The sequence below is a fragment of the Mus caroli genome, chromosome 1 (genome assembly GCF_900094665.2).
Source record: "Mus caroli chromosome 1, CAROLI_EIJ_v1.1, whole genome shotgun sequence".
Classification (NCBI taxonomy): Eukaryota; Metazoa; Chordata; class Mammalia; order Rodentia; family Muridae; genus Mus; species Mus caroli.
The window spans coordinates 61,985,207-62,011,924 of NC_034570.1; the positions used below are offsets into that span (position 1 = coordinate 61,985,207).

At 36.0% G+C, this 26,718-nt stretch overlaps 1 protein-coding gene across 6 annotated transcripts in view; it reads right to left on the bottom strand.

The window, feature by feature from the left end:
* Erbb4 (erb-b2 receptor tyrosine kinase 4) overlaps positions 1 to 26,718 on the bottom strand; it is a 1,013,423-nt gene that overhangs the window by 207,679 nt on the left and 779,026 nt on the right. For all 6 annotated transcript variants that reach the window (XM_021186126.2, XM_021185960.2, XM_021186207.2 and 3 more), the window contains exons 17-18: positions 5,944 to 6,076; positions 1,443 to 1,565 (exon numbers count right to left, since the gene is read on the bottom strand). In XM_021186126.2, coding sequence (XP_021041785.1) covers positions 1,443 to 1,565; positions 5,944 to 6,076 — 256 coding nt within the window. The remainder of the gene's footprint in view (positions 1 to 1,442; positions 1,566 to 5,943; positions 6,077 to 26,718) is intronic.

The window sequence follows — 26,718 nt, forward strand, 5'->3', positions numbered from 1 at the left end:
GAGAGAGAGAGAGAGAGAGAGAGAGAGAGAGAGAGAGAGAGAGAGAGAGAGAGAGAGAGAAGAAAGCCTGAAAATTTCACCCAAAGCTGAACCCAAGCTGCACCCAAGTACCCAGAAGGACCCCACGGCTTTTCCTTGGCTGGAGTTACTCCTTAGCTACTTCCTAGCAAGTTAATCAAAGATTAGTCTGCTTGTTTCAGGTGTACTTTCAGACTGCGTGGTCATGTACAGTCTTGCTGCAGAGCACCCACCTGTGGGCTTACAATGGACATTCAGTAGGATGCTTGTCAGGCTGGACACCCCTCACTTACTCCCATTTTCCTATAAAACCTTGCCCTGCTGCTTCACCAAAACCATCCTGTCGCTCGGCTGTAAGACCAGATTCCAGTGTGTAATAAAGAGAGCCTAATAGGATTACATCAGAGTTGGCTCCTTGGTGGTCTTTTGGAGTTCACGAAAGGTTTCTAGCACAACACAGGTATATACCACCATACCAATCATCTAATTAAGCAGGGAAAGCATTGAGCATTTCAAAATGTAAAATTTTTAAATTTCTACCTACCTATAACATGTTTTGTAAAAAAAATCAATGATAAACAAATCACTTAGAAAATACACAGTAATCTGTAAAAGCAAATTGTGCAATAGTTAATTTTTAAATTAACAACTACAAGGACACTAAAACTACCAATATTAACCACTAACCCATATATGTAATCAGTTAGAAAAATGTTATAATCTCATTTTAGTAATATATTTGCACACTCATATGGACTTTAAGTGATCAATTAGTAAGGTACTGACAGAACCTAGAATAAAAGAGCAGAAAGAAGAGCAAAGGATTGTGGGAGATTACTGAGGGAGTTCTGGAAGCACAGAAAGCAACAACCTGGGGGAAGAGGTTGAGTTTTGGGGGGGGGGATGAAACTTTGCCAAAGAGGAGAAAATGCTGAGAGACTCAAAGGGCATTGCATGGACTCTACTGGGCTAAGTACTTGAAACTCTCTTTCTCTAGAGACTGCATTTACCCAAACTTGTTCAATAAAAAAGAATGAACTTACCTGTGTAGCAACTTCTCAGCACTAAGGATTGAAATTAAAAAGAAGTTATGTAGCAGAGAACTACCTAGTCTGATCTCAGTGGGAAAGGATGCCCCTAATCCTGTAGAAACTTGATGCACCAGGGAAGCGGGGCACTGGCAGGGGTGAGGTAGTGGTGGGTGGTTGCAGGAGCACCCTCTCAGAAGAAAAGGGGAGAGGAGAGGGACTGGAGAACTCTGGGGTGAAGAGGAAACAGCTGCATTTTGAATGGAAGTAAATAAAATAATTTAATAATAATAAAACAGAAATTAGGGTGGCTAAAGTAAATACTTTGGTTATTATTTTTTTCAAAGCCTGAAATACAACATAAATAATTGATGGCAAGTTCTGTGCTTCACTTACTTTATAAACGGTTCCAAAAGCTCCTGAGCCAAGGACTTTTACCCTCTTTAGTTCGGTTTCCTTCAAAATGCGAAGTTGAGCTTGATTGGGTGCCGTGCCACTGGGAGTTAAGGGCTCTACCAGCTGCAAAGCAAAAGCAGCAAGTTGTGTATCTTTCATCCATACTCAGTTCTGCTTCTTGCCCTCTGGTTCTTTTTTAATGCTTTTAGAAGACTATGCCAGCATACATTTCTTTGACAAACAATACCACTGAAATATTTGCCCCAGCCCCATCCTGTGTCCACACCTGTTCTTGGTCTGGTTGACCTGAAATGTTGCATCTATTCTACCACTGCAAGGCATGCTGACTAGAAGATACGATGCTAAGTACATAAACAAAGTAAAAGAAGACAAACTACAACAAAACCAGAAATAGTCCCTTCTAAGCACTTTTAATAATTGAAAGCAACCATGATCCCATTAGAAGCGGATTGTAGATAGGATGAGTAGAGAGTTTGGTTCTAGACTATAAATCCACTTTGGGAGACAAAGGGATGTAATAGCAAATGGGGATGAAATCTTCTTAGTTCTGGATTCCAAATAGTTGTATATTAAGATCAGTCTTAAGACAATGAAAGTAGAATGACATTAAAAACCCAGACGTTCATTAACTGAAGAATGGATACAGAAAATGTGGTTCATTTATACAATGGAATACTATTCAGCTATTAAAAATGAGTACATCATGAATTTGGAAAGTAAATTTGTGGAACTATAAAATATTATCCTGAGCAAGGTAATTCAGACCCAAAAGAACATGCATGGTATGTACTCACTGATAAGTGGTTACTAGCCAGATATACAGAATACCCAGGATACAACCCACAGGCTGTAAGAAAGGTAACAAACAAGAAATGCCCAAGTGAGGAGGCTTCAGAGGGAGGGAGGGACCTGGGTGGGAAAAAGGAGGAGGCGAGGAAAGTGGAAAAGAATCAGATATGGGGTGGGGAGGAGACAGGAGAAAAATCCAGAAAGTCAAGAAAATGAATGGAAATAAATAGCCTCTGGGAGGGGGTGGTGGGAGGACCCTCTAGAAAGTAGCAGAACCCAGGAAGTGAGACACTCTCAGGACTCCTTTGGGGTAACCTTAGCAAAAATGCCCAACATTGGGGAATGGGAACTCTAAGTGTCTACCTCCAGTACATAGACAGAGCCTTAAGTGGAGGGACTAACTCACAGTCAAAATTACAGACCCAGAATTGTTCCTGTCTAAAAGAACTTATGGGATAAAAATGGAGAAAAGACTGAAGGAAAGGCAGTCTAATGATCAGCACAAATTTGAATCCATTTAACGGGGCATGGGTGGTACCAAGGACTGACACTACTATTCTATAATATGCTTACAGATGGGAGCCTGGCATGGCTGTCCTCTGAGAGGCCCTACCAGCAGCTGACTGAGACAGAAACAGATATTTACACCTAACCATTGGACTGAAGTCAGGGACCGCTGTGGTTGAAATAGGGGAAGGATTGAAGAAGCTACAAGGGAGAGAGACCCCATACAAAGACCAGCAGTCTCAACTAACCCAGACCCCAGGGAGCTCCAGGAGACTGACCTACCAATGGGGAGCATACATGGGCTGGTCTGAGGCCCAAGACACATATGTAGCAGAGATTTGCCTGGTCAGACCTTAGTGGGAGAAGATGCTCTTAATTCTTGAGGCACCAAAGAAAGGGGAGGCTTGATGCGAAGGCACCCTCTTGGAGGAAATGGGGAGGAAGAGTGAGATGAAAACAGTGGCAGGGGGGACCAAGGGGAGAGAAAAGACTGAAATATAAATAAATATAATAATAATAATAAGCCATGCAAAGAGGGAAGGAAGCATGAATTAATAAAATACATCAGACATGAGATGAATATAATGAGTAAGATAGGAGTAGGAAAAGTCAGCTCAAGAAAGAGCTGGGTGTGGTCAACAAGTAAAATTAGGCTGAAACTTATAAATCAATATTTCTTTTTAAAAGATTATTTTTTATGTATATGAGTGCTCTATCTGCATGTACACCTATCTACATGCCTGAAGAGGGCATTAGAACTCATTATAGATGTTTGTAAGCCACTATGTGGTTGCTGGGAATTGAACTCAGGACCTCTAGGAGGGGAACCAGTGTTCAAAACCATGAGCCATCTCTACAGCACTCAATATAATTGTTAAGATGTCATTTAGCAGAAGAGTAATCACTGGTAAACGTGACTAAATTAGTCACCCTCCCAACCATAGTTTCCCATTCTGAAGTTTCAGCTACCTGTATTTTGAAAAGTAATTTATTTATTTTCATCAAAAGTAACTTTAATTTACTTACTATATCTGATAGATAAATCAAGCTTCATCAAGGTTTTGAATGTATGGGAATAAACAGTATAGGAATAAGCATATAAACTTCAATATTATCTACAGTTACAAATATGCCTTGGTTTTAGAAGGCATTACTCTTGGGTCATGGAATCTGCTGTACTACAGAGCATTTTGAGCATCCTAAGCCTACATCTTGGAATAACATTTTATGTTATAATTCATTCTCAAAAAAGAGAAATAATAAGCCTTCAAAAGTTCAATTCTTTTGATAAAAAGGAATTAAAATTAAAAAAAATATGGAACAAAAATATAGTCTGTTTTATACCCTGCATGAGAAAATAATTGAAGATATTATTTTGGTATTTTGAGACATCTGTTTACAAGGCTAACTGTGCTGTGGCCCTCCATTCTGGCCATTATTATCATGCTTCTGTGAACATCATGGCCCATTAAACCAATGGAGTGGGCCTGAGTTTAGTGGGTACAGAGGTAGCAAGGATTTTGGGAAAAGCATGATAAAACGTATCAACAAAGCCAGTCTATTTCCTAACAGTTTGACAAGAAATCTAACATTTTACCACTTTCTTACTTTATATTATAAAATATTATATATATATATATTATATAATATATATATATATTTATAATATTTTATATTATAAAAACATACATTAGAACATTAAGAATTTCATTAGGTCAAGTAAAACAATCTCAGAAAGAATAATTGCATTTTACATCTTAAAAATCAACAGCAGCATCAATTAAAAAACAAAAAGCCCTCCCGAAGACATTGTCCTTGCAGGCTACTCTACAGGACTTGGTGGCAGAGTTTTTAGAAGCTATGTATGATTCATAACATGTCTGTGTGCACGTGTGTTTATATGCACATGTGTATGTGTATGTGGTGAGTAGTCCAGAAGATAACCTATGGTTTCATACTTCAGGCATTGTCTACTTTTTGGGGGGTTTCTATGTCTGTTACAGGCTTGGCATTTGCCAAGTACAAGAAAATTTTTTCAAGAAAGCCCAAGGGAACTACCTGCTTGTGTGTTGGGATTATACCCACCACTATGTTACGTTTTCATGTGGATCCTATGGATTGGGTTGAAACCCTCATGCTTAGGAGGCAAGCTCATCACTGACTGAGCCATTTCCCCAGTCTATGATAAGTAACTTAAATGAACCAAAAAAAAAAAAATGTAGAATTGGTGGGGAGATTTCAGCACTTTGGACAGAAGGTTTGTACATCTGTATATGGAACATATTTAGGCGCATATCTTGGCATGCACCATGAAATTATATCCTCTGAAAGCACAAGAATTAAGATATAACCCATTTCCTGTGTGCTACATTTATGAAAGGATGAGTAGTTCCATTCCCAATAGTCTTAAGAGACAACAAGAAAGAAAGTATACCTAGAGGGACATCTAGACTTCCTCTGAGTTGTTCAGGCAGACTCAGTTGGGACTATCAGAACCAAAAGATAGGATGGAACTCAATAATGCACTGCTACTGCACTATCCTCTGTGATAGTTCCCCCTTGCCTCCTGCCTAAAGCAAACTATCAGCTTTCATGTTAAAGAACTCATGTGTCCACATACACGAAATGGTGATAATTTATGAATAATATTTATAACCTCACTATGTAACATACACTATTAAGTGCATCTCATAAATGGTGTTAAAAGGCTCATTTTCTTACAGCTCTAAGCTTTAACCTGTATGCTCAGCCTTTTCACTTTTGGTGTAATTAGTAATTGGCTGCCAATTGAGTGATGCTAATTAAAATGCACACAGCTCACACTTTCAAACAAGGAATTTCTATTTATTTCGCACATATACCATTGATATGTCCTCTCCTTAGACACATGCTGGCTCTACAGCTACTAAGATATCTTTTACTCAAGAAAAAAAATCATTGTACCAAACAGAGCATCATCTAGCTGTAAAACTTGGGAAGAGAGGCCCCTTGGTCTTGCAAACTTTATATGCCCCAGTACAGGAGAACACCAGGGCCAAGAAGTGGGAGTGGTTGGGTAGGGGAGCAGGGCAGGGGGAGGGTCTTGGGAACTTTCAGGATAGCATTTGAAATGTAAATAAAGAAAATATCTAATAAAAATTTAAAGGAAACCCCCAAATTAAGGAAAATCTGGTAGAAACGTTACCTCTGTCTCCAGGAATCTCCTCAAAGCACGTTTCTTTTTGATGCTCTTTCTTCTGACATAGACAGCAAATGTCAAAGCCATGATCACCAGGATGAAGAGACCACCAATGACTCCGGCTGCAATCAGTGGAGTTCTGCCAACCAGAATAAAAAAAATAAAAATAAAGGATGAAGAGAGAAAGACAGAGGATGAGGAAAAAGCAGCTGCATGAGGCAATTTCCACACTTCATGAATCTAGTCATTTCAAAGAAAAGCAAATAAAAAGCCACCAGGGCTATAATAAAGCCCTTTCCATTGTAAACTGCAGGTTTTGTTTTGTTTTGTTTTGTTTTTATAATAATCCATGCACATATGATTAATCTTTGGAGAAGAGCAACTGCAGCATGCCATTTGGTGAAAAAAATTGAAAATCTGGATGAGGAATGAGTGGCACACACGAAAGCAGTGGAATGGGAATATTTATAATTACTTTGACTACTTTTCATAAGTAAATGAAAATGCATTTTAATAAACTGTTGCAGAGTATAGTTTTATTTCAAGAAGGCTACCTTAACAGTGGCACTATTGATCTTTTGGGCTGTGTCGTTGAGGTTACCTCATTTTCAAAATTCAGCACCATCTCTGGTCTCTGCCCTAGATAGCAGCAGCATCTCTCTTTTCAACCACAATAATATCCCCAGATATTCGCAAAGGTCTATCTATATCCCTTCTACTTGAGAACCTCTGGCCTAAAGGTTCTCTTACCTATTTGGGAGGGACACAAACTAACACATGTCTGGAATACAAGAGTACCAGTAATGAGTTGTTTATCACCAGAGCTCTTTAAAAACACTGATAAGGAAAATGCTGGTAATACTTCATAACTGGAAAGAAGAAAATACCAGGTCAGATGTTTCTGGAGTGGTGCTGACAGGGGTGTGTATATTATAATTCGAAGTGTGTCTAAGCACCACATGCTCATACATTTTCTGTGCAGTAACCATTTCATCAAAACTCATAAATGATGTCATGAACACATTAGAGAGTCAGAGATTTTCACTCCTTGAGTGTTTTTCCAATGTATTTTTTAAAAAGAGAGATTTGTGTGTGTGTCTGTGTTTTTCTATTTTTAATTTTATTTTTTAGATATTTTCTTTATTTACATTTCAAATGCTATCCCAAAAGTTCCCTATACCCTCCCCCTTAAGTTGATTACTTATTACTGTTTTCTAAAAATTCTTCCTTTCTGAAAAACTTCAGTTCCTTATATAAAGCATATTAACTTTAGGTGGTCAGAGTTTTGAAGTGCATTAATTTCATATGGCATAGTAAAAAAAAGCCAGACTGAAACATGATATTGCATAATAAATATTTGATGATGAAGCAACCATAGAAGCCAAACAAAGAACGATTTCCCTCATATTCATGTCGTCTGTAATAAATCATTTTATGTTTTATATCCCTTCTTTCACAAGAAGCTATTCAGTAAAGCTACATTCCTTAAAAGAAATTTTTTATACCTGCAAAATAAATTTTTACTCAAAGATAGACAAGAAATAATAAGAGTGGATGATCGTAAATTAGACCTTGAAATTCTAAAACACTCATGAAAAAAGGCTGTGTAACTACTTCCACAATAAAATCACATCTTTAGAAGATTATGACTGCTCTACTGTCACATGAAACTGCAGAAAACCTTACAAAGTCATCCATCCTAAAGGTTGTTTCCTGATAGCACAAACCATACTGAAATGTACCTATAATTCAACTAGATTTTCCTAAATGGGATTTTCTAAAGATATAAAAGTCTCTACTGAGAAAATTAAGCTATAGCAGAGACACAAACTTATCATTTTGATGTTATTTTGTGTGTTTAGCAACATATTTTTATCATGTCAGTTAAAGATATTTTGGGAAATATGTTGGAATTTCAAACCAAAGCATATTTTTCTACTAAATGCTTCACGTACTGGTGAAAGGCCACTTGTTCTAAAAGATTTGACTTTGTTGTTGTGCATTTAAAAACTGTGGGAATCATTGTTTGTTTGTTTGTTTGTTTGTTGGATGCATTTTAGTGAGGATAGCTTTGCATAGAACGGAAACAGATTCCTTTCTTCTCATCTTATTGCAGTACAGAGTATCTGTCAAGCCCTGGCAGTCCAAATATAACACTCAGACTCAGTGGGCTGTATTTTCTGATTTTCTATATGATGTTTTCATTAATATTCTCACACAACAGTCCTTTCCTTGACATGTGTCTCCTCACTTTTGCTTGTCTCTCTGGCGATCTGGCAAGAAGAGTAGAGGAGCAAAAACCTGAGAAATGAAGAATTACTATTTCTGCACTAAAAAAAATCACATAGAATGTTAGGTTGGACATTTCACAGGGGCAGTCTCTAGGAAAAAAAAAAATCAAAGTTAACCCAATCCTATTTACACACGCCTCACCGCTGTCAATCTGGATGACTCCCAGTGATTTGTACGTGAGCAACAGAGGCATTAGTTTAGCCAAAGAGTTATGACTTAACAATATTGTTTTTGTTTTGAAGACAAGATCTCACTATGTAGCCTAGGAACTGGTTTGAAACTTATGACTCCCCTGCCTTAGCTTCCTGAGGGCTAGGATTATAGCTGTGCACCATCAACCATGACTAATCTCCACTCTTTATGAGGTCCTTTCAAAACAAGATGAAACTAGCTGAAACACATATTTAAATTCCTACATATCTCTCTTGGATATATTGCTATTACAAACCAAGCTGGCTTTGAGAGATTTCTTCCCGTGTGCTCAATGAATCTCTAAGTAGCTCAGATAAGACACCATTGAGATCAAAAGGGTCAAACAGTAGAGAGCTGCAATTATTCTATAATTCCTTATCAATAACAGATATTTGGATTATTGGGTTGGTTTTGGGTGCCCATTCAAACGTGACTGGCATCCTCAAGTGTCTAGAAGAGTAATACACGTGCCAAGTTCAAACTCAGAGAAAAAAGGAGCAACCAATTGATAGCTCAGTTTATGCTATGATTTGGAAATTGTATAATGAACTACATGTTCACCCTATTACTTCTAAAACTTCCAGAACAGCTCTGAGCCTCAAATGAATTTTGTTAATTTACTTAAAACTCCACACTTTTTTTTTTTTTTCGAGACACGGTTTCTCTTTGTAGTCCTGGCTGTCCTAGAACTCACTCTGTAGACCAGGCTGGCCTTGAACTCAGAAATCTCACTGCCTCTGCCTCCCAAGTGCTGGGATTAAAGGCGTGCACCACCACTGCCCACCAAACACCATACTTTTAACTTTAATGATTTTATTTAAAATTCAGAAATGATGAAGAGTATTTATTGCTTTAAGTGCAATTGCCTTATCGGAAGCACTGTGCCCCAAAACTAAGCTATTTGTGTTTTAAATATGCATTTTTGCCCAATACTATATCTGAGTCATAGTATTCTCTCATATATTATATATACAAGAAGATACATAAGTTCTACATAAACATCCATATAGGTTTCCTCATTTATCTATTTTTTAAATGCATCAAATCATTAAAACATATTACAAAGTCATAAAGCCCAAGTGTTTATATTTTGTTACATGTCTTTGATTTAATATTAATACATAAATATCCTTCAAAAGTAAAAACACTTGTGTTTTCTTTTTTATAAACATGGTAAATTCTTGAATATTTCTAAGGACAAACAAGTTTCCCAGCAAATAAAAAGTTAATAAAATTTATAATATATGTATATTTATGATATAGGTATATTTACTCCCCATTTTGGAGTAAACCATGTTCCAAATTAGGATGAAACAAATAACTCATAATATTAATCACTGGTGCTGTATTTTGCAATTGGTGGCAGAGACTTCCACTTTTAGAAGATGCACTAAATAATTTAGAAGTTAAACTAATTAATTGGGAAACAAGTCTTCAGAATGTGTTTTATCAGACTGGAACTGCCTCACTGTTTATTTATAGGCATTAAAGATTAAAAGTAAAAAGATGGCCTTGGTGCATGTGTAAAGAGATAAAAACAACAGGAGAGCCTAATGAATTTTACAGGTATATTTCTTATATAGGAACATTCTGTTTCATACCTTCAGATTCTTAAATATGACACAATAGTATAACTATTGTAAGGTGTTAAGCTCTTCATTTCTGTGGAGTTTTAGTTACCTTATTTTGATATCAAATTGTGTGGCAAAGAGATGGTTTAAACTTGCAACAATATAAATCCCCATTAGGTTATGTGGGGAATTGCAGGCTGGTCTCCAGTGGAGCTGAGGTCTGAACCCCAATGGTCATAATTCACCTACATGACACGGTAGGCGTTCCCTCATGCTCCTGGAACTCTGGCCTCTGCCAAGGGTACCACCTCCACAGCCCCCACAAGATAAGGATGGTCAGTAGTCATGTAAGCAATGGGCCAAGCTTCTGACCTTCAGGCTAAACTCCTCCCCAGTTACCTAGCAACAGTGAAGACCATAAAAACAGGTGCTCAGCCCCCAACTCTCTATCTTGCTCTTATTCCTTTGTCCTCTCACCTCTCACTTCTCTCTCCTCTTCCCTCTCCTCTCCTCTCCTCTCCTCTCCTCTCCTCTCCTCCACTCCCCTCCACTCCCCTCGCCCCCTCCCCCCTTCTCTTTCCCTTGCATCTCTATAATAAAGCTCTTAAACCATAGAAAGTCTCTGCTCCTTCAAGGCCCACTGCACACTCTGATCAGTGTTGGGAACTTCTTCCCCTATTCCCTCTCTCCTGCAACTCCAGAGTTGCTTTAGCAAGGTAGCTGGGGGGAGGGTTTTTTCCTTGTCAGGGGCTGCCCCTTTCTCCACCCCTGCCACATGGGTCAAGCATGCTCACCAGGGGCTGAGTGGAAAAAAGCACCTGGCAGTGTCCCCGAATCCACCTGCCCCAGAGTACAGGAACACTGGTCGGATGTGGCATATTTTTCCTCCCCACTTTTCCCCAGGGCCACCAGCCCCCCCCCTTATTTTGTTCCCAAAAGGTTATGTGCCTCCAACTAGTTGAGTGTAGTGTCACTACCGAACAAATTAAATACAGAAGAACATCTCTTAAACTAATAAAAATTATGCAGTTGGAAACTACCTGCTCTACCAATTTCATTCGTGAGAACTGAGGAATACAACGTGACTAATGCCAGCATCAAATAAAATACATGTAATGCATATACTTCCCCACTTTGTCCAGTACCTACGAGTCATACTATTCAAAGGACTCATGCATATACCCTGTATTCTCTAAAGTGCCATTCTGCACATAGTGTGTGTGTGTGTGTGTGTGCATGTGACACATAGAAAGCAAGTCCAAAGCCAGAATTTCATTATTATTTCTACCAAGTATTTTTAATATAATTGTAGGATATGACAAAGGTTTCAGTACCCACAGAGGTAAGGAAAGGATTGCCAGATGCCTTGGAGTTAGAGAAACAGATGGTGGTTTGTTGCCTGATATGGTTGCTGGGAACTAAATGTAGGTTCTCAGAAAGAGCGGTGTGGACTCTTAAGCATTGAGCCATCTCCTTAGCCCCTCTACCAAACTGTAATCATTATTGTCTCTAATACTTAAATATGGAAATTAAACTAACATGTCTTTTACTTATCCAGAAACATATTCAACTACCATTGGATCTCATTTTGTGTCCTTTCTGAGAACCTTATAATAAAAACAAAGATATGAAGAAGAGGTTTGCAACCTGCCTCCTTGTGGGGATAGTTATGTTTCCTAATTTAACCTTGCTATAGATAAGTGTTGTTGAAAAAAAAACCTGCTTGTTAACTTTATTAAAACAAAATCCTAAGAATGTACTCAAAATTGCCAATGGAGTCAAAGAGTATAACTTTGAAAATAAGAACAGCTTCAACTGTTTGTTATTTAGGTAAGTTCTTTAAATATGGTAAAATTTTATTCAAATAAGAGTAACAATGGATTTAAGAGCCAATAGATTCTCTTGGGTATTAAAAGGCATCGTGAGCTGTTCAACCACAAATAGTCCAATGAAATGAAATCATAAAGATTGTCTCCCTGCATCTCTGGAATGGGCTAGAAATCTAGTGCACTGAAAACTCTCAGGAATCTATGAAGTTTATTCTAGCAAGACTGCTAGCAATGGAGAATATGGAGATATGGAGGTGAAACTGGCCTTCTCCTGTAACCAGTCAAGAATTCCAGCGGGAGATTGAGACACAACCAGCCACAAAACCTTCTACCTACAATCTGTCTTGTCTATAAAATATGCTGGGGTAAAGGTGGCACAGAAATTGTGGGAGCAACAAACCCATGACTGGTCTAGCTTGAAATCCATGCCATGAGAGGTAACCCACTCCTGACACTGCCTGGGGAGCCAGGACCCAGAGGCTGAACAATCCAAAGACCTAGGATTGAACCAAACACGACTGACCAAAAAACAGTGTCAATGAAATGATTCCTAATGTTATTTCACTGTAGTCATAGCAGACTGATTGTCACTGGAGAGGAGTCATCCACAGCAGAGACCCACTACCAAACATTAGATAGAGGTTGGGGATTCCTGCAAAAGAGAGTGAGGGAAGATTGTAGGAGCCAAGTCAAAGATACCACAAGAAAACCCTCAGAGTCAACTAACCTGGACTCATAGGGCCTCACAGAGACTGCACTTTCAAGCAGGGACCCTGCATGGATCTGACCTAGGCCCTGTGCACATATATAACATTTATGTAGCTTGGTTTTCATGTGGGACTCCTAATAATGGGAGCAGGGACTGTCTGACTCTGTTGCCTGCTTTTTGGACATCTCCTCCTACAGGTTGCTTCTTCAAGCAGGAATAGCAGAGGAGGTGTCTAGTCTTCCTGTGATTTGATATGTAACAGCTGGTTGATATCCATGGGAGGCCTGCCCTTTTCTGAAGATAAAGGGAGGAGGAGAAGATGGGGTACAGGGGGAAAAGGAGTGGGAAGGAGGGACAGGAATGAAAGGATGGAGGGTAAATTTTTATTGGGATTTTTAAAAGTGACTATTTCTTCCTGGATTGAAAATAATTTACTTCCATGGGAATAACTCAAATATTCATCTGGTCTTAAGTAGCAGCTTTAAATGGAAAGAATTTGGATAGATTACAGATTTTCTATTTAAAATCCCAAGCTGTAACTTTTCTAATTAAAAGTTTCACTTTATGTACAATGCATTGTTGTCCAACTGTGCAACACAGATGCTACCATCTTCGTATTAAATATAGGGGCTACATTTGGTACAGAGAAGGACAGCAAGAAGGTTCTGTGTTTGGATTCTCTACCCCATTTATTTTCACCTTTCTCTCTCCCATTATGTTACAAGATAAGTGCGTGTATGAAATACATTGTGACACCGTAAGCTGTTTCCTCAACACATATGCTTCATAGTAGAGAACACAAAATGCACAAACATTTATTTAATTGCTTTCATGGAAACCTTGATTTTACATATTAATATCTTAGTACTTTAAGTCTCCTCCATCTACAGCTATCTATGTTTCTCTATGGTCTGAGTTCACTAAATCCTTTATATTCTCAGGTATAAAAGTTTGCATGTAGCATTACCTCTGCCTACCTTCATTTTAATTTCAGCCAGGAGTGATTTTTTTTATTAAGAAAACTATTCTTTCTTTAAGGAAGACAAACTCATGTAGTGTGAAGACAAACTAATTTAATGTGACTATTAACTTCAGCTACCATATTGATTGGATTAGGAAGCACTCCAGGTAGACCTTTGTGGTTGTCTATTAAATGTTTTCAGAAAGGTTTAACTGAGAGGGGAGATATTCCCTAAATGTGGGCCACAGCTTCCTATGCAAGGGTACCAAGATTGAATTGAAATTTAAAAAGAAGACCAGAAGTACACTGTTATTTTCCTTTCTCTGTTAGACATTCTCTTTATAATGCCTTTTCCACCATGTGACCTATACTTCCAAACTACAAGCTGAAATAAATCCTTCCTTGCTTAAATTCGTTTTTTTGTAAGGTAAGAGGTCACAGCAAAATGAGGAAAGTGGTGAATACAAGGCAGTACCCATTGTATCACATGTTGTTCAATTTTTACTACAGTAGTTCATATTTGAAACAAAGAGACCTTGAAACACTGAGAAAGAAACATTGATATCCCCTAGAGACACTTTAAGGGTTACTGCCTCGGGCAAGGAGAGCTACATTAAGACAGTATTTTTTCTCTCTCTTTTCAAATTATGCTTATTCTGACCTAGAATTCCACCTGCTCTATAAAAATGACACATTTTTCTTTTTGAGCAAATGAAAACGATCTGGGTCAGACTGTAAGGCGGACGTCGGTTGACAGTGACAGTTTGTAGCTGGTAAGATGTAAGTTTTACAGCAGGTCTCCATTCTTTGATTACAGGTCAAGATTACTTGACTACATTTAAGATAGAAAGTAGTACTTAAGGAAGAGCCTGATTTTCCTCGTCCTCTACAAGTTTCAATGCCTTTTACTTGTCTTCACACTGTTGAATTTTCATTTTCAATATGTAAATGCCAAATTTGTTTTGCAATAGTGTCACAATATGTTTCAACATTGACTTAAATATTAAGCCTATGTAATTTAATATGTTCTTATATTTCTAAGTTTCAGTTTCTGGGGAAAAATTGTAATCATTTCACGGTAGCTACTTTCTTCTTCTGATAGGCAATATTTACCTCTATCTATACAGGTGTTTGTTTCTTTCTCAAATTGAGAAATATATTTTGTATGTTTGACTTTGATCCAAATAATACCATGGTTAAGGACAGACCCATGAGATTATATGATGAGATTAATTAAATTTGTGTATTTTCAAATCTATGAATATCTATAAATTTGAAAGGCAGTCAGAGAAGAACAGAGGTTTTTAAAGCAATCCGGTGAATATTTCATGATTAGAGCTATTTTATCACAGTTTAAACCTATGAAACATACTATAAATGTCAAATAAATATTGATAAAGTTTCTATCATTTTTTATTCCATTACCTAAATTCATTCATATATATATATATGAATGACTATGGTAATAAAACCTGGACATTATGAACATTTCAATTGTAAAGCATATTAAGCATTCAGTTATTCTATCCTATTACCTACTCACCACATGGGCAAGATAATCAAAGAAATATGACAAGGAAGTAAACACTGAGTTTACAGTCCTTTGCAACCTTAGCCACATTGCCTGTCACCATTGCTCACAAGGCTACAGAATCTTTTCATTCTCCAATAGAACATAAGGTAGACACAAACATGGTTTTATCAAAGAAGGTGGCAAAAGACATTATTGGAGTTCTCAATCTTACACTGGCATTTCTTCTATCATAATTTAAATCATATTGAGACGTTATATTCTGGGGATAAAAACTGTCTAAGTCTTAAAATATCAATGTCAAGCAGAATAGAGAGACATATACACTCAACAACAGAGTCAGGAGGAGCCAAAGATGGCTGGACTCCTAAGCTGGATTGAGGATCAGGCTGGTATCAACTCTCACTGACCTGCACAATTTAGAAACAGGATAGAAATATTTTAAATATATGGATGTGAAGTTGCAGTGCTTTATAATTCTATTTACTAATTTTTCCAATTTCAAAGTTTTCTATTTTGTTTATCTAGTTTTAAGTTAATTTCTTTTTGGATGAAGTGTTTCAATATGCAACCTTTGGCATCCTGGATTTTGCTATGTAGATCAAGCTGTTGTAGAAATCACAAGGATCTTTCTACCTCTGAAGCCTAAGTAATTCTCTGTTATATTATATTATTCAGCCCCTCCTTGTATTTGATCTAGGCATTATCAATATATTCCTAGTATATATCAGCAATCAAAAATGAAATGAATATTTCATGATTAGTTATTTTTATCACAGTTTAAACCTATGAAACATACCATAAATGTCAAATATAGCTCGATAGAGTTCTATCATCTTTTATTCCATTATCTAGCTTACATCTATATATAAATGACTCTAGTTATAAACACTCACATTATAAGTATTTATTTGTAAAGCATATTAAGCATTCAGTTACACACACACTCACATGCATGTGCACACAGACATACACACACAAATATATGTGATATATATATATATATATATATATTGGATATATATATTGGATATATATATTGAATATATATATCGAATATATATATCGAATATATATATATATATATATATCACATGTAAAGGGGATAAAAGAGCAAAAATCCTTACTCTTATAGAACTCACACTAAGCCTAAGCAGAACTTAACAAAGCATGTACCGTTCTGAAATGTAGACTCTAGAAGATCATTATCCAATTCAAATGGTGATAAGATTTATAAAAATTAGCAAAATGATTCCCCACCATGCACACCTCAAGATAGTGTAAACTTGGCTTTCAAGATGGAGAGCATGAAGAAAGCAGAGCTGTGTGTAAAGTATTCAACTTGGCAACATCCTAACATCCAATTATTTCTACTTTGTGGGCCCATAGTAGACTGGAAGTAACTCAAGTGAGAAATGAGAGGGTGTGGATGTTTCTGTCTATTCTATTTAAAAATCTCCCACAGAGGACTTGGAGCAGAGACAAACAAACCCCATTTCACAAATGCTTTTGGTCATTGTACCTCACTTGAAATAACATTTTCACTATACAATAGATTACACTTTATATTTTTAGGGGAGGTTTATTATGACTGGCTTCCAAAACAGATCTTAAAGCATTTAACACCATCATTGGGTAATTTAACCTCCCTTTAAACATATATAAACATCCACCCCTTAATTAGAACACATTCCTAATTAAGGGGAAAACTTTTTTTTAAAAAATTAAATGCTTAGAAGATACAGTTATTCCCCAGATGCTCTGAATGCAGATTCTCAGCCTCCAGAAAATGTAAAAGGAAAAAAAAGTGGGGGCCAAAACTAATTCAAACAGCACTGCAATAATATAATATCAAGACAACTTCACACTTTGCCTGAAACCATTTCATTTGCATGCAAAAGAAATCATTACTATGAAGGAAAGCTAGACATCTCCATGAAACATCCTCTTCCGAGCTAGAATATTAATATTTCAATCTGTTCCCTATCTATTATTTTTATATTATTGAAAGTATGTGTACCATTAACATTCAGTTCTTTGTAAATGTATGGATCGCTTATGGGCATCCAGAAGATAATGCTTAAAATCTTTGTTTAGGAAATGCTCATTAAGGAAATTATCTCAATGTAATGTGGAGTAAAGTTAGTATTTTAAATTTCATAAATGAGATACATCTCCATGCTTTCTTCTCTGCCTTCTAATTTTAAAAAGCAGATTGTATGACTTAATTCTCCCATATGGAACATTATCTGGGCTAGTGGCTCTTCTGTACTTAGCATGCCTTTTGAGATTACATAGAATTTTAGTCTTTTAAAGAAAATCAAAATGAGAGTGAGGGACAGAAGTGGACGGGCTCTAATGCCACTCTCTGTACATTAACAAGTTTCTGTGAGTACATTTTAAGATTACTAAGGGTATTCAAATTTGATATTTGAAAATAAGCCCAAACAAGCAAATCCAAAGAACACAACTATAAATTTCCGGTTGTATGCCATGGATTTATCTTCAAAATGTTATGCAGTTTAGCTTTATTATCAAGTAATATTAGCACAATGACAGTATAATAATTTAAAAGGAGAGAGGAAAAGATCTAGACAGGGGAAAATGAAAGAAATGAGACCGGGAAGGAGGGAAAGTGTGTGTGTGTGTGTGTGTGTGTGTGTGTGTGTGTGTGTGTGTGTGTTTGAGAGAGAGTGAGACAGAGACACAGGGAACAAGAGAGACCTCAAGCAATCTAGACATAATGTTTTATTTTTAAAAAGATCAGATTTTGCTATTACTCCGTAGGTAATTTTTGTTTTCCCTATTATTTCAAAATGCCACAGGAACAAGTCATCTTGTCCACTATTGTAATAGAAGTAGTAATGATCTTTGTATGTATACGTCTCCATCTAGGAAATATAACACCAAATAGTAGATCAACAAACTGATTTGAAAAGAGGGGAAATTAAGGCTCCTGTGCTTCACAAGTGTTTCTCTATAAAAATTTTAACTCTACAAATGATATTATCACTGTTTTAAAATGAATTTCTAAGTAATGTAGTCTTGGCAGCTTTTTTTGAAAATTTACAGCCATGTTTTTATGAAAGTAAAAAAAATGGCCTACTGGAAAAATACATAACTTACAGTGAGAATGATTAAAGCCAGTGTAACTTCTACAATTGTTTTAACTTCTACAATTTTAATGTGTTTTCAATTTAATATTTTCATAATGATTACTAAATTGGATATAAAAGACAGAATGATGCCATACATCTTATAGAGCTAAATATACCTTATGAATTAACAGGTGCATGTGTGTGTGTATGTCTGTGTGTTTCTGTGCACATATTTATCATTTTGAATAGAATTTAAAAAGACCACCTATCGTTCAGTAGCAATTGGTGGTCCAGTGATACTAAAGAATGTTGTCTCACAATACAAGGGTTGATGACTCGCGATCTGGAATTTAAAGAATAGTGTATAATTATGTGAGTACATTAAGAAGCCAAATATGCAAAGTATGCTACCAAATCTGTAAACTACATGCATTTTAGTATATGGTTAATGTGTGCAAAGATTTATATAGTTGGTGGATACTGGCATATCTACTTAATATACTGAGCATGCATTACCCATGTAGTTTTCCTTACCTTTTCAAATTACACAAAAGAAAAAATTACTGTTTTGATAAACAGGGATAAAAATATGATGGAGGCCTTTAATCACCATGAAGGTAAAGCCCACCTTTCTTTGTCTCAATTTTAAAAGAGAGGCATATAGAAAGATTTCTTTTAAAAGAAGCACTATTGTTGGAATATAAATTTTATAATGTCAGCACAATCAAAATCTGAGTAAATCTTATTCATGAGGGAATTTCCATTATATTTCCTTATATGTGAAGCAGGAAATAAGAAAAATCCTTTGCAATTTACTGATTTTCTAATACTCTGCACTTGCATGATCATGAAATTGCTCATGTTCACATGGTGGTGCAATTTATAATAATTGTTATATATCAGCATCTCACAATTAACATGACAGGAATTGAAATTTGCTAATTTCTCTGAATACATACAAGGTGCAGCTAAATCCTCATTATATATTTAAGAGCCTTCTAATTTAATAAGTTCAGAGTCGGTGATAGTTCATGCCATTATTTTCCTTGAGAAAATAATATAAATGACCTTCAAGCTAGATGCATGTAGGGGAACACATTTCAAATTATGGATACTTTGTAAACTAATGTCAGAGTGATTTAAATACAAAAATAAGCACAGTTTCTACTAGAATTTAACTTTCCAGATAATCCGTCATTCCTTTCACATACATGTTTATATTCTCTCAAAAAAATAACCCTCCTTCTTTTTTGGTGATATGTTTGAGCCATGACAGCAGTCAGAATATAAAGCATTAAACAGAAAACTCTAAGACTTTGTCTACAAAACTTGGGGGCATTTTTCTCTTCTTCAGTTTCTTCTGAAGAAAAAAATGTGTGCATCTTTTCATCTACAAAGCTAGTGCTTTCATGTTTGCTAAGCTTCTTAGTTTATGTAGCTTTTACATAGATGTTCACAATACACAATGTTTATTCTGTTTTATACCACAAACCTTTTGTTTAAGGTCCCCCAAAATACTTTTAAATTTCACATATCCTCAGATGTCTTCTTTCCCTAATAATGCTCTTTCTGTGACCACTTTTCTCTTTTTCTTCATATTCAAATTTCTCTGAAGATATAAACAATTGGTTCTTTTTATTTATATATTACTCATTCACTTTTGTTCCATGACTATATATGAAAAATGCTGTATCATTTCATTATATTTTCCACTTAACATCTCTTAAATGTGTCAAAGTAACTGCAGATTCAACATTTTCCTGCCAAGCTCAGAAAGCTTTAAGTTAACCCTCCCGACTGTGTGGCATCTTAGCTAGTGCTACTCTATTCACCCATTTTGCAAGGCAGAAAACTAGAATGAATTGTTTACACCGTCCTCCTTAACATTTTAAATCCAACTGACCACTAAGTCTGGCAACGAGATTTATGTTGTAAATTCTTGTTGAATCTCTTCACTTTTCTCCATCCATCCACCATCACTCCATCCATCTATCCATCCATCCCAGTCTTTCAGGTCCCCTGCTTTCTCATTTGCAATGTGCCTATCTACCTAGACTTATAACAATAAATAATTATATTGCTAGTTGTTGGGGATTAGTCTGATGCTGCTCTTTATTCAAATGCTAAATCCTGTACCCCAAGAACAGGTTGTCCCAAGACAAGTGAATTCTCATACATACCATCTTTTGTTGTCTAAATCTTGTTTTCCAAGTTAACTGGTCAATAAAAGGCTAAAGCCTGTGATTGGGCAATAGAGGTAGGTGTGTTCTCAGTTACCTTGGTTGTGTCTCATAGGTAGAGAGGGAGGAGGAGAAAAAGGAAGAGGAGAAAAAGGAAGAGGACAAGGAGGAGGAGGAGAGGAGAGGAGGAGGAGGAAGAGGAAGGAAGGAAGGAAGGAAGGAAGGAAGTAAGGAAGGAAGGAAGGAAGGAAGGAAGGAAGGAAGGAAGGAAGGAAGGAAGTCAACATGGGGTAGTTGGATCTTGAGCTCGTGGCCAAGAGGGCTGACCTGATGGAATGGGAGCAGCCCATGAGAACCATGCCAAGTATAGGTGCTGCTCTTAGAATACTGGTCTCCCACACTGACTTTCTTCTGCCCAGTGCCTTCTCCATGTTCTTCCTTATGTGCCAATACTGCCCCGATTTCTCAGTTTTCAAACACTCACATAGTCATTCATTATCTCATTCCTATGTCTTTATCTGGCCAACTTCAAACATACATCAACACAGATTTGCTAATGCCAAGGTCCATATTTAAGCAATAATACCCGGGCTGGATAAAACATAATATTTAACTGCATCAATTTTGTTTGTGAGTTAAACTTTCCAACAGACTCAGCAATATACAATACAATTGTGCTTTACAATGGTGTGTCTTTCTGGATAAGTTCAATGGAGTTTTCTTTTTTAAATTTATGTAACTGTTTCTTTCATACTGCTCTAAAATGTTCAATTACACTAACAATCGATTGAAGATGAATGAGGTCATGATTTCACCCATGTTTTCTTTGTCTCATTTGTCATTAGTTTTACTGCATCTTTTACATATTGTCTGTAAATTTCTTTGAGTTAAAGTGAATGTATGAGCATCAATCTCAGTAGCCAAACTCCCTACTTGGAAGTGAGCATGCCTTTCCATCAACTGTCTTAGAAGGTTTCACCTGACCTTGTCCTTTATCTCTTGAAGAAGTTTCTTTTCTCATAATAATTCATGTCAGTTTTCATATGCATTGTTGTGTTCCACAATTTAAACATGCATGCACGCATGCACTCACGCATGCGCACGCACGCACACACACACACACACACACACACACACACACACACACACACACCCCTTATTTCTATGTCCTGGGTCACGTAGAGCAAGAATGTTGCATAGATTTCTCAAAACAATATGATCTCCATTTGGGTCTTTTCTCTGAAAGATATTTTAATTTTAGTAATATGACTTTAAAGAACACCTATTGTTAATTTCTGAAAATCTCAAACCTCTCAAATAAAATGACAGACATCTGCTTTCAAGACATTAAACTTTGGCTATCTCTCCATCCATAAATATATTTTTTTATTTTACTTCCAGAACTTCTCTCTTGAACACCTTGTTTCCCACTCACCCTATTTTTCTCTCATTCTCCCTTGCTATACTTTGTACTTTATTTTACATTTTAAATGACAGGAAACTTTAAGACTTCCTGTTAATGTCATATAATGTTACTGGTTTTAATATAGTTCATAATTTATAGCCTCTAATGAACTACAGAACATTATAGGTGTTATTAAGGTACTATTGAGATTAAAAGACAATAAATGAACTTAAGAAGGCTATAAAATACATGGATACTGTCTTCATAATCCTGCCTGTACGTGGAAAGCATTTTGGTAGAGAGGAAGAAGTGTATTCTTTGAGTCAGTCAACTGAACTCCAAGAACACACTTCTACAACTTACTAGCCAGGTAAAAGTTTGAAAATGGCTTTTCTTATCATGTTCCTTCATTTATATAATGCCAGTGGTAGTAGTAATAGCTATTATTATATACCTAGTCAGAAAACTAGTCATACGCATAGTTCATTACACCAAAGAAATGTTTGGGAATGATTTTAGGATATGAAGATACAGTCTGCATGAATTCCAAGAAATATTTTAAAGAAAAAAAAGAAACTAGCATGGGTCAGGAAGAAAATATGCGTTTTTTCTCTCCTATTGGTGTTTTTCTCTCTGGTAGCTAAAGCAATGTAAACATTTACTTTGAAAACTGGACCTGGAATTTCATCTCTAGTATTTTGTGTGAAGAAGGTCAATAAAGATGTGATTTTGAAAAATTTAGTTTGTTGTATAAAATAAAAAAAAAAATCTTATTTACCAAACAAGTAAACTTTGCATGATTAAAGCATCTTGTTTTATTTTTACTCTGTGGACAGTATCTATAATTACTCTATAAATGACTCAAGTATATGGAATTCATTATTCTGAGCAGCAGAGAATGATGTCATTAAAAAAAATCACAATGATTGGAAGTACTGAAAGTCTATAAAAAGTGGGTCTCCCTTCCCTTATCTCTCATTCTTTAGTACTGAGTTACCATGAAATCAAAGCACTTTTTGGGTAAGAGTGGATAGTAGCTGAGAATAAAATCACTGTGAGAAAATTTCACTGGTAAATCAAACTGTTCCCTGTTAATTAGTGCCTGCTTACATACATAATATGCAAAAATAATTGTATGTTTATAAAAGAATGATTAATTAGGGAATGTGCTGAGGTAATAAGAAAAAAAATCATGAAGAGAGCAATTTACTCCAATATTGACACATCATTTTATGTAACATCATCACAGAGGGGGACCCAGTTAATTAGATTCTTTTAGCTAAATAGGAAATATGAGGAAAGGTATCTTCTTATGGTGTAATACAATTCATGTCTAAGTTTTATGGGTAAATATTTCTGACTCATTTTTAAATCATGAAGCAGGTATGAAGCTAGAAAATTTGACCTATATGTAAATGATAGTTTTATTTAATTATTGGTCATATATAGAGTACCAAATTAGAATAGCGCTTCATTATCAATATTTGGAACAAAGCATAATTTTATGAACACAGAGAGTGTAATTCTAAATCTGAATAGTTCTCTATTATAACAGTAGTTAAACTGGGGCTTGAAATGTGGGACCAAGATATTATATGTTAGTCTTATAAACGTTTATAAAGTTTGGTTTTGGCACAGCCTCACAAAAGATAGCTATATCTGGGTCCTGTCAGCAAAATCTTGTTGGCATATGCAATAGTGTCAGGGCCATCAATGGGAGGAGAGGCTGTTGGTCTTGCGAAGATTATATGCCCCAGTAGAGGGGAATGCCAAGGTCAGGAAGTGGGAGTAGATGGGTTGGGAAGCAGGTTGGGGGTGGGGTATAGGGGACTTTTGAAGAGGAAACTAGGAAAGGGAATAGCATTTGAAATGTAAATGAAGAAAATAACTAGTAAAAAAAAAAGAAGAAAAAAAAAGTGTGGTTCACAGACAAATATATAGGTATGTGTAATGGGTACAGGAAAACAGATTTTTTTCTTGGATATGTTGGACTCATTCCATCTGTCACCTACTACATGAAATAAAATAATAATGAAATAAACACTCTTGTGAAATATTGTACCTTCACTCTTATTTTTGTGAATAAAACCATTAAAAGGAAGAATTACATCATGATTTCATGATTATTGGTTTAGAGCAGTACATTCAATATATATATATACCACAATTAAAACAATTTAAAATATTTTAATTAACACAATCTACACAAAATTAACATTTAATGTGCCTGAATTATTAACCCAGTTTTACCACTTTTTTTTTTCATTGAATTTTCTTATGACTAGGGTACATCCGGGACCACAAGTGTCCTCTGTCTACTCTAATTACCTTGGAAGTGCTCATGTGGCAGTGGACAATGTAGGTCATCAACAATCCCAAGGAAGACTCACGACTTTGATAAACTAATGGAAAAATTAGAAACTAATGCCCAGAGCTCTTGATTCACAATTGAAGAAAAAATCATAATCTGCAGCCTAAATGGAGACTTTCATCTAACCTTCAGAATATGCAAGGACAGAAACACTCTCAGGTCTAGAAAGTATCAGAAGGTTGCTCAAGGAAATAAAGTTTAATATATGATTCTGGAGACAAGACACAGGCAGAGGGAGTATGATGTCCAGTACTGCAGACTCTGTCACAATATGCCTTCTGCCACTTGTGCAATCAAGCACTAACACATGTGCTGATGTGAAAGGAACTTACAGATGAAAAACCATTTTCACATCCTTCAGACAGGGAGACAATGTGTGGATCACAGTCAACTAAGCACGAGGGTGTATGAACTGGAATGCCGTGCAATGAAGTCAAACACAGTCTTTACTGTGCTGTTTTGGATAAATAGCTATCACTATGCCTGTGAGTATTTTTGTAAACTTGAAATGATATTGTCCAATAATAATTGGTATTTGGGGAAATATATCTCAGAAATAACTTAAGCATTTTATCCCAAAATAATAGGTTTATAATTCCTAAAGCCTCAAAAAAACTCAGGTCTACAAGAAGGTAAGTGGGTTCGGAAGGAGACTGTAAGGTCCAGCTGAGAACATATATGTCAGCATGGTGATCCCTCAAGTATCAGAACCATACCAGGACATGCCTGCCATTTCCCCTACAGAACTGTGCATCATGCTTCTGAGCTGGTGGGAGTGTACTCGGGAGCAGAGGTCTTACAGTGAGATAAGTACTCCTTTCGTCTGTCTAATCACAATGTCTTAATTGTCTAACCATCATCGAAGACATAGTCCTGTTCTGTGGTATTTTAAATTTTAAAATAGGCCTAGAAAACACATTATAACCAGCAAAGGTTTAAATCACTAATGTTATCACACTCACAAAATTTACTTAGAATATTTGCTGCTACAGAATAATCCTGCCTATTTTTCTATACATATTTGAGCCACCTTTATATTCCTAATAAACAACAGGTCTTGGAGTAGACCTTGCAGACCTTGGACTGAACTACTGAAATGAACCTGGTTGTCTTTAAGATTCAGGACATTACCCACCATTTTGTTTTTGCACTCTTTATTTGATATCAGAGCATCAGTAACAGCTGACTCTGAAGATATTTGTGAGATATGAAGTAGTTCTGGTATCTGTCTGAGTCAGAAATAAATGAGTGTAAAACATAATGATTTGTTTACCATAGAAAATGCTCTAGGCTGAGGAAAAGCTGAGTATTTTGAGTATTTTCCTCTGCTCATTTAATGTTTTGATTATTACTATATACTTAACATTTTATCAATTTAATGATATCTTTAGTCATTCTACTTTAGTCCCAAAGCCAATGGCCTAAAGAACCTTTGTTGACTTTCAGTCATTAAAATGGATTAGTTTAGTCACATTCTTGTGTTTGCTAATCTTGAATACAGTCGTGTTGCTACTGTCTGGAATGCTTTGGTACTGTAGTATGAACATCTTTATATCAATATCAAAACCACTTGAACATCTGAAAGATGCTTGAAATCTTTTGTTTAAAGTAGCTTCCTCAACTATATGAACAACCATCGAAAAGTCAAGAGAGAGGCTTTGTGAATCCCTACTAATTCTCAGATCATTTTGACATTTTTACAGTTTCTGGGAAGTGAATCACATGCTAAGGAAGACCTTCATATACTCTCCTTCATATCTTGGATTTATCTATTTATTTACAAAACCTAATACATAATGCTATAGAATGAGACTAGAATTGTATAAAAAAGCTGTGCACATTTGTGTATTGTATATAAGGATCATAATATAACTGAAACTCATCTATGATGACCATTTATTGTTGATTTGCATCATGTGGACATAAATTCTGAACTTGCTTCTTTGGGAGAAAAACGAAGAAATGCACTGTGCAATTTGTGAGAGGTTCCTAACCTATCACACCATGTCTGTCATTTATCAAACCCAGGTCAGTCTAACAAAGGATAGACTTCTATGTGACCTCTTAGGCCAAAAGGCACTGTACCATAAAGTAAAAGTATGTCTGTGGCCATGAAAATCAGAAATGTTTCAAATAGCTATCCATTAGAGACTTGGAGAAATTAAGTTTAATTACTGTACTATATATTGTGAAGTATATAGGAAAAGTGTATTAGAATAAAGACGCAATTCAGTTAAAATGCAGAAATAGATGATCTCATATAGATTTCACTTTGTTAACTAACTTGCAGAAATGCCTGATCAATATAGTCTATTCTTTGTGATTATCAAATCCATATCCCTGTGGCATATGAGAATATGATCTTTACGGTTTTCCTATGTTTGACAAAGAACCCAAAAATAGACTAAAAACTAATGTCTTTACATTAAGAACAAATCTATTCAAAAGTATCCAGTGTGCTAACTCAAATGTCAAATGAAAAAAGAATAAAAGGCCTTGACAAACATAATTGCCCATGGTGTTCTTGGGAGGAAATCAAAATTATGGAGGTGGGAAAGTTTGAAAAAAAAGATTGGTCAAAGCAAGTGTCCTCTTAAATTATTAATTAGATTTGAAAATGAGAGGTAGAGAGAATAAAAGAT